General features: G+C 51.7%; 2 protein-coding genes across 2 annotated transcripts; both read right to left on the reverse strand.

The window, feature by feature from the left end:
• Window positions 1–66: 66 nt before the first annotated feature.
• On the reverse strand, window positions 67–4,662 carry fbxl18 (F-box and leucine-rich repeat protein 18). Its single transcript, XM_068751066.1, has 8 exons — window positions 4,568–4,662; window positions 3,607–3,640; window positions 2,985–3,182; window positions 2,535–2,884; window positions 2,207–2,342; window positions 1,059–2,134; window positions 454–672; window positions 67–372 (listed from the first exon to the last, which is right to left on the reverse strand). The coding sequence occupies exons 1-8, from the start codon at window positions 4,660–4,662 to the stop codon at window positions 216–218; spliced, it is 2,265 nt and encodes a 754-aa protein (XP_068607167.1). The 3' UTR covers window positions 67–215.
• Window positions 4,240–7,707, reverse strand: actb1 (actin, beta 1). The gene is made up of 7 exons (XM_068751486.1): window positions 7,383–7,707; window positions 6,599–6,724; window positions 6,285–6,524; window positions 5,571–5,817; window positions 5,275–5,466; window positions 5,023–5,204; window positions 4,240–4,878 (listed from the first exon to the last, which is right to left on the reverse strand). Exons 1-7 carry the CDS (start codon window positions 7,563–7,565, stop codon window positions 4,735–4,737), a joined length of 1,314 nt encoding a protein of 437 aa, XP_068607587.1. The 5' UTR covers window positions 7,566–7,707; the 3' UTR covers window positions 4,240–4,734.
• Between the last annotated feature and the right edge of the window lie 959 nt (window positions 7,708–8,666).

Genomic DNA, 8,666 nt, shown 5'->3' on the forward strand with positions numbered 1-8,666 from the left:
TAAATGTCAATTTTTATTGATATGCATTTTTGTTCAAGAACGGTTGTATCCAAATGTAGGACTGTTTTGCACACATACAGCAAATAATAATAATGTTTGATGCGTTCATTCGGAAACAGTAATAATCAGAAATCACTGATTGTGAACTTTATTTCCTGCAGAAAAAGAGCACCACAGCTGACGAGCACCAATCACACTGAGAGCTTTCTGTGATTTCACAATGGAGATAAATGTGGCGGCTGGGCCACATGGCTCTGAAACAAAGTAATCCGATCCAGCAGCGTCAGCGGGATGTCTCTGATGACGGAGGGAAGGTCTTCGTGCTGTAACGGATAGACGACCACACTCAGGGCGGAGCGGTCAGCTGAAAATCTATCGAAGAGAGAGCACGATGTGAAACTAGATTCAAATCTTCATTGTAAGACGTACGGGCTCGTCTTGACCGCCACTGACCTGTCCTGCAAATGTTTCTGCAGAGTGCGACAAGCCACTAAGGTGCCACCCATGAACATGTGGCACATGATGACGTGGGAGCATCTCTCCATGAAGGTCCCCGCGGCCGACGGGTCGAAGGTGCCGCCGCGTGAAATAAGGCAGAGGCGTTGCAGACGGGAGCAGCAGGACAGAGCCTCAAAGAACGAGGCGTTGGCGTTCAGGTGGGGCTGCTCCAACCTGCACACAGACACAAAACCGTTGAGCAAGCCGAGTCCACGGAACTCCCTTCGGTCAAGAATTCATTACCGGCTAAACTTCTTGTGAATTTCATCTTTGTTATCATTGTGTGGTGTTTGTATAAAGAATGAGATTTAGTTTTCATCCTTTGGTTTGTTGGTTGGATAGCAGGATTACATAAAAACTACTTGTCAGATTTACACTAGATATATACCCTGTACCTTATATAAAAGAAATACACCTTACATAGAAATATAACTCATTAAAAGTATACCGTGAGAAGTTTTTGCACGGATCTGGATACAATCGTACTTTAGGCATATTTAGGATGTCAGCAAAGTAAAAGTTAAGGCTGAATTAAAGGGGGTGCAAAGGCTTCTCCTAACCTGAGATCCTGCAGCTGTGTGCACTGTTTAAGTGTGTCCAGCAAAGCAGGGGTGTAGTTCATGGCTTTTAGTGATCCCAAGTTGGCAAGGGATAATACCTGAAGGTCTTTGCACTGCCTGGCCAGCTGTACCAGCCCTGTCCCCTTAAGGACCCCGGGAAGCCCCGCTAGAGTCAAGCGATGTAATCGGGGCAAAGCCTCAAGCGCCGCCAAGTGTGCGTCGCCGACTCCTCGTGCCCACGCGCACATGCCCCGGGGCTCCACGTAGGCACGGCCGCAAGGCTCAAGCCGGGGCAGCACGGAGACGAAACCTGGACCGATGACTTCCAAGGTCTCTAAAAGAGGGCAGCCCGTTAAAAGCCGTGCGAGGGCCGAGGTGCTGTCCCCCGACGGAGGAGATCTCGAATCGGGCCTGTAATTCTGGAGGCCCACGCGGGGAGTCTTCTTTAAGCCCAGGAACAACGCGGAGGAGAAGGCGCTGTTCGTGGCGCTCTGATGCGAGTTCAAACCGTCGGACAGAGCGCAGGCGGGAAGAGTCAGGGAGCGCAGGTTCCTGAGTGTGGCCAGGCTGGCGCAGAGGTGAGCGTCGTCACCTTGATTGGAGTTCTGGTGATGGTAGTGGGTGTGCATCAAGTTCAGGTGTTTGACGTTGAAACAGCCGACCGCCAGACGGCTCATTGTCCAAGGAGCCAGGTGGTCGTCCGCGCTCCTACACTCCGAGTAGACGACCTGGTTGATGCCGCTGAGGTTCAAGCTGAGCAGCTGTGCAGCGTCTTCGACTCCTCCCTCCAGCAGCGACTGGAACACCTGCGGCCACAGCGCCGGGCAGCGGCTGAAGCTGAGGTGCTTCGGACTGTTTCCCTCCAGGGCTGCTTTCAGGGACAAGCCGTCCAGCCAGGACCGGGGGAGCTGCAGGGCCACCAGGTCGCCCCGTCGACTCAGGCTCTGGGCCAGCGACGGGGCGGCGGGCCAGTGAGTGGGGTTCGGGCCGGGAATCGAGACGAGGAAAACTCTGAGACGCTTCGGAACGTGAACGCTGAAGACGGCCAGGTAGAGGAGGAGCAGCGTCTGGTTTACCTGCAGACATCAACACACAGCTATTACAGCCCGAGCAGCGCCTCGGGGGGGAAACGGGGCGCTCAGACACACCTCTCCGGGAGCCAGTCTGGCGGTGAACTCCTCCAGCTGCTGGTAGTGCGGCACGCTGCTCTGACCCACCATCAGCTGGCAGCAAACGCCCACGCCCTCTTTGGTCACGTCCGGGATGTCGAACTGCAGCATCAACCTGCGGCGCAGCGATATGCTACATATTTACATATGCTAAATCTTTCCAATACCCAATAATTATTGATTATTACAGCTGGATATGGGATGAATTCTAATGACTTTGTTGACCTGCTTCATGTCGTATTAAATACAGCTGGTGTGCAAAACAGGGGGCAGTATTAGAAAATCACAATACAGTGACGTCTCTCACTTGCGCAGCTGGCCACAACATGGCACCACGCCATAACTCGGTGTCAAGAGCGTCTGCCTGAGCTCCGACAGGCGGCTCAGCGAGTCCACCGCCTCCGGGCCGAGCAGAGCCAAGTTGAAGCAAGCCGTGACATCGAAAGCTAGCGATGTGAGCAGAGAGAGCGAGGAGAGGAGACGGGAGAGGCGAGGCGTGGTGAGGCGGCAGCCGGTGACGTCGAGGTGCGTCACTCCTCTGCAACGAGACACGAGCTCCACCGTAGAACCAGCCAGCCAGTAGCAGCCATTCAGGCTGAGGGACTGCACGCGAGAGGCTAGCTGTCGCAATGTGTGCCGCACCAGCAGATCATCAGCCTGCGGGGAAAACACGCAGAAAGACCAATAACAAGACTAACTAAAACTGTTTTAGTTAGATCTGTTCAAAATGTTCAAACAGTGTCTTTGAGAGTCTTACCAGATACTCCTCAGACAGGCTGACTTTGGAGAGCAGGGTCTTATCGTGGCACAGCGTGTGCAACTTGCTGCAGACGTTTGCCACGTTCATCACCAGGTCACACACCGGAACACGGCAGAGGATGCACAGCAGAATCTCATCCGACAAATCTGACATCCCCACGGAGGCGGAAGACATCGTGTCCTTGTCGTGCACAGCCTGAGACAGATGGGGCAGGACAATGGGAGGGTTAGATGCATTTAAACTGCGTCTGTGTATCCAAATAACCTTTTAAATCCTTTAAGTAAAATCACCATGGTAACCAGGATGCTATAAATGTCGATGTTGGAATATAAAACGTCACGTACGGTTTTATTCGTTTCATAATATTGGAATCTGGGCGAGAAAACTCAAGCTATGTTTATTTTTAACAGGATGTGACGTCATTATCGTATTGTATTATATTGTATTATAATACAAAACGCTATTTAAATCACAGACCGGTTAATATGAACAAACCCGCTAACGTTCGACAAAAGCAGCTCCGCCTTAGCGCGTTGACTCCACTTAGCTTAACAGTCGGATTCGACATGACAGCGTTAGCATTAGCCGGCTCAGGGAGTCGTTTTGTCGGTTAAGTCACCCGTGAAATGAGTCGATCCATATCGGCCGGAACCCTTCACCGTGCTCCCCACACGCAGCCGGGCTTTACGAGGCCGAACCGGGGAGTCGCGGTCCGATAGAGCCACTCCAGGGAGGTGTACGCAGGCAGACATGCATATTTCTGCCCAACGCCGGACGGACCGCTTCAGCCGCCGCACAATGACGGAAGGATATTAGTGACGGACATACTTCCTGTCCTTCGGATCCGGTTTTCTATAAACGGTAAAAGCGTCTTTAAAAATATAGTTTAGGCATTTTTTTATTATACAATATAATAATGGATTAATTGGTGGTTGTAGTTTCTATGACTTAAAGTGATTACATTATTTTTTGTTTCATGTTTTATTTTGTAATTATGCCTGTTTTAAAGATGTAAAGTTAATCAACATTTGAAATTTAGATTTGTTTTGTCAAAATCTTGTTATCAAATTGATACCAGCATTCCGCACAAACTTCCCAAACTATTCAGACAGCATAACACTTAAAGAGCTGCTTTACCCAGCAAATGGATTCATGAAATACTTATGACAGTTTAAGTATTATATAATACTTTTAACAATAATACAGTGCAAGGCCTCACATTTCTGAACCAGACTGAATGAATATAGACAGGTTGGATTCTGACATGTGCTCTTTTATTAGGTTGTTGTGTACACCCGAGGCCTGAAGCCCCCCCACACACACACAATCTTTCATACAAGGTAGAAGCTTTGTCTTTTGCAGAACAACAAAAACAAACTGGACCGAGTATTGTCTTAAGGCTGAAAGTACAAAAACAAAACAATTTACATATTAAGCAATACTCCAGGTCTGTTGGGCGGCGGGCCCACCAGAGAATAAACCTTCATAGAGGCAAATAAGGTGGTGAACAAACACTTCTAGAACTACCTACACAAACACGACATCATGTTCCACGCACAGTCACACCGCCTGGGACCCACTCTACTTCCTGCAGGGTCTCCCCCTCCCCCAACAGGGGCACGGTGCCATAGCCAGTGATGAGGGGAAACGGGGAGTGGTACTGTGGGCTCAGCATACACCAGCGTGTTGGTGGAGGCGTGTATGCAGAGCTGCTCGTTTGGGTCTGTAGCACGGACCGACAGCCTGTTTAGAAGCACTTCCTGTGGACAATGCTGGGGCCGGACTCGTCGTACTCCTGCTTGCTGATCCACATCTGCTGGAAGGTCGAGAGCGAGGCCAGGATGGAGCCTCCGATCCAGACGGAATACTTCCTCTCTGGAGGCGCAATGATCTGTGCGGGGTGAGAGTCCGGTTTTAGATACTGCAATCAATTCTCAGCTACTGATCCCTGCAAGCATTCAAGCGATGGATGTTGAACCCGAACGAGGCATTAAGCGAACATGCCCACTAGGTGGCGGTAGCGTCAACGCTCTACCTTGATCTTCATCGTGGTGGGTGCCAGGGAGATGATCTCCTTCTGCATGCGGTCGGCGATGCCGGGGTACATGGTGGTCCCCCCGGACAGCACCGTGTTGGCATACAGGTCCTTCCGGATGTCCACGTCACACTTCATGATGCTGTTGAAGGTCGTTTCATGGATGCCACAAGACTCCATACCTGTTCAGAGACGGTCAGAATGAGAAACTCCTCTGAAGCTATAACTGACGGCTTTCCTGATTCAACATACCGAGGAAGGAGGGCTGGAAGAGCGCCTCGGGGCAACGGAAGCGCTCGTTGCCGATGGTGATGACTTGCCCGTCAGGCAGCTCATAGCTCTTCTCCAGGGATGAAGACGAGGCAGCGGTCCCCATTTCCTGCTCGAAGTCCAGCGCAACGTAACACAGCTTCTCCTTAATGTCACGCACGATCTCACGCTCAGCTGCAAGACAAATAAGACTTGTTTAAGTGAACGGCCAATTTTCAATCCTCAGATCTCATTTCTGCCGCTTCAAACACGGGCTCCTTTTGGATTTGCGTGCCGACCTGTGGTGGTGAAGCTGTAACCCCTCTCAGTGAGAATCTTCATGAGGTAGTCTGTGAGGTCCCGGCCAGCCAGGTCCAGCCTCAGGATGGCGTGGGGCAGGGCGTAGCCTTCGTAGATGGGCACCGTGTGAGTCACACCATCGCCAGAGTCCATGACAATTCCAGTGGTGCGACCAGAAGCGTACAGGGACAGCACGGCCTGGATGGCCACGTACATGGCAGGCGTGTTGAACGTCTCGAACATGATCTGGATAGGAGAGGGGAGGAGAGACCGTCGGATCAGCGGCTCAAGTTAAGCTGGAAAAGCCTCGCGCTGGTTAGTAGATCAGGAGAAGCACACGGTTCTGATTAGAGTATAAAGCCGATATTAAACCGTCATCAACCCCATGATGAGAACGGGGATCTGCTCCAACACCATCAACCATCATGCAGCCACCGGTGCAGTTAGCTGCCTGCCTAAACTACAGTCTGAAACAAGCCCAGCAGCGGTGACCATGCGCCAAAGTCATGTCTGGTGAATCCGTGCAGGGATATAAACCTGAAGCGTCCGCAGCGATGAAAAGATCAGCACAGGTCAGAAGAACCCTGGAGATCAAAGGAGCAGGAGGAAACGGGGAGATTGAGCAGAAGAGAGGCCCCGCGTGGAAAAACAGTTTCCTGCTGCAGAGCCCCGAAGGCGAGCGAGTGGGTCGAGCAAGAAGGCGCCTCTCTCACCTGTGTCATCTTCTCCCTGTTGGCCTTGGGGTTCAGGGGGGCCTCGGTGAGCAGGACCGGGTGCTCCTCGGGGGCGACCCGGAGCTCGTTGTAGAAGGTGTGGTGCCAGATCTTCTCCATGTCGTCCCAGTTGGTGACGATGCCGTGCTCGATGGGGTACTTCAGGGTCAGGATGCCCCTCTTGCTCTGAGCCTCGTCACCGACGTAACTGTCCTTCTGTCCCATGCCGACCATCACACCCTGGGAGGAAACACGAGAGTTAAAAACCGTTTCGTCATGGACGGCGACCTCCATTACCCATCCTGAAACGGTACCTGATGCCTGGGGCGTCCGACAATCGAAGGGAAGACGGCACGCGGCGCGTCGTCCCCCGCAAAGCCAGCTTTGCACATACCGGAGCCGTTGTCGACAACGAGGGCGGCGATTTCGTCATCCATTTTCTGGGGAAGAGAAGACGACAGGAGAACGCGAGGAATGTTTAAACGGTTGAGAGTCAACATCTGGCAACCGGCAAGTGGCTAAATCCCTGTCGTTACAGGGACCGGGCGCTGGGTGTCGCTGTTGGCGCAGGTTACGGCGCAAATCCAGGGAATTTCTCGCCGGGTCCTGGTTTATGCCCATATATGGACAACGCATCTAATGGAACCCGGTCCAGACAGACGACCCCTCCCGTCTAACCCGAATTAACCACCGAGAAACCCCTCGAATGTATTCAAAAACAAACCCTCCTCACGGACTACACGTTTATTCATCCGTCTGAGTGACGTCACCGCGTGAGGCCGTGCCAAAGAAGATGCTGACATGTAAACGAGAAGGTCAAACTATTCAACGCCGTCCGATTAGAGAGGCTGATGAAGCGGTGAGAACCGGGAGCAGGGTCATTTCACGCCGTCCGATAAAACAACAAACACTCCCGGAGCTCGGGAGAAACTGGAAGATGGCGTGCCCGATTAGAAAAGAACAGAAAAGAAAAGAAGCAACGCCAGACGCCGAGAGAAAAAACTTGCGTAAATAACCGGGATGAGTTCTGTGGAATAACGGACGTCGTACGTCGGGAAAATAATCTACGCATCATTAAAACAACTTCCGTCGTCCTACCTGCGTGAGGTACGGTTCGGTTCGGTTCGGTTCGGGAGGACTGAGACCCGCAGCACGTAAAGTCTGGACTCCACTGCAATGGAGGCCGATAAAGTGCAGGACCTTTATTCGAGCTCGCGCCGCAGCCACTCTCCATAAAAGGAAAACTTCCCTCGCTGCTCGCTCTGATTGGTTCTGCTGCATCCAATGGGTGTGGCTCGCACGGAGACGGCTCTGCGCTCTCTCGGGACAGGGGGGGCAGACATGGAAACTAATCTGGGATCAATACTGCCAATCAGGAACCGTTCGGTGCTAATATTTCTGTCGTGGACGGGATGATAAGAGAAGCAACGCACAGTTTGGTGATTGAGTTTAAAAAAGAGAAAATAAATAAATATATGCTCTTGTGCAAATCTTTGTTCTTTTCTTCAAGCACATTTTGATGTTAATGCAGTCTAAACAATACATTCCCTGACTCCTCCCACGTGTTGAAAGGGATCTGCATATTCTGGTTACACAAACTCTTAACCACATTATGCATATACAGTACTTATGTTTTCTATTCTGGGTGTATTCTGGCTATTAAAGTTCAGCACACAAATAGATCTATAATTCATCCTTTAGAAGAAGTTAAGGACTCAAGGGGGGGGGGGGGGGGCGTGATCCCAGGGCCGCTGACAGCACTCTTAACACCCTGACTGGCTCCTGTGTCCCGGCCTGAGTGAAAGTGATGCATGTGTTGAAAACGGAGGGGGGGGGGGGGGGGATGTTCACACTAAATACTCTGTAAATCTCTAATCTCTCATCACTCGCCTGGTAATGTTGAAGCAACCGCAGGGGGGCAGACTGCCTGTCTCAGTCAGGTAACAGGCAGGGGGGGGTAACAGGCAGGCGGGGGTAACGTGCGGAGCAAAACCTACGTTTGGCACGAGGCCTACAGAGAAACGATTCACACGCACACAATTGGAAATCCTGCAGAGCTCGTCCTACAAACCCCCCCCCCCCCCCCCCCCCGAGAATAAATGGGTGGGTCTGGGTGCTGTTTTAACTCAATAAGGGCACCAGACAAAGGCTCACAAAGCTACACTTGGAATTTTATGTGTTCCTAATAAGGATATAGGGGAGACAGGAAGCAGGCACTCGCAGCACCTCTCCTCTCCAGATGCATGCAGGAAGTGACCACACAGACCCACGAACACCGGGGGTCATCAGGTATGATGGGGGGGGGGGGGGGGGCATTCAGGGCATTAGCTTTCCAGACTGGGATTATCCTGCTCTAGATAGACACTGAACGCATCACACACA

The sequence above is a fragment of the Brachionichthys hirsutus genome, chromosome 17 (genome assembly GCF_040956055.1).
Source record: "Brachionichthys hirsutus isolate HB-005 chromosome 17, CSIRO-AGI_Bhir_v1, whole genome shotgun sequence".
Classification (NCBI taxonomy): Eukaryota; Metazoa; Chordata; class Actinopteri; order Lophiiformes; family Brachionichthyidae; genus Brachionichthys; species Brachionichthys hirsutus.

Coding starts and splice junctions, on each gene's coding strand:
- actb1 (XM_068751486.1), bottom strand. CDS start 7,565: ATGCAGCAGAACCAATCAGAGCGAGCAGCGAGGGAAGTTTTCCTTTTA. Junction 6,525..6,598: donor TCGGACGCCCCAGGCATCAG/GTACCGTTTCAG, acceptor GTTTCCTCCCAG/GGTGTGATGGTCGGCATGGG. Junction 5,467..5,570: donor TTACAGCTTCACCACCACAG/GTCGGCACGCAA, acceptor TTTGTCTTGCAG/CTGAGCGTGAGATCGTGCGT.
- fbxl18 (XM_068751066.1), bottom strand. CDS start 4,662: ATGCTGAGCCCACAGTACCACTCCCCGTTTCCCCTCATCACTGGCTAT. Junction 3,641..4,567: donor GAGACCCTGCAGGAAGTAGA/GTGGGTCCCAGG, acceptor AGCACGGTGAAG/GGTTCCGGCCGATATGGATC. Junction 373..453: donor CAGAAACATTTGCAGGACAG/GTCAGTGGCGGT, acceptor TCTCTTCGATAG/ATTTTCAGCTGACCGCTCCG.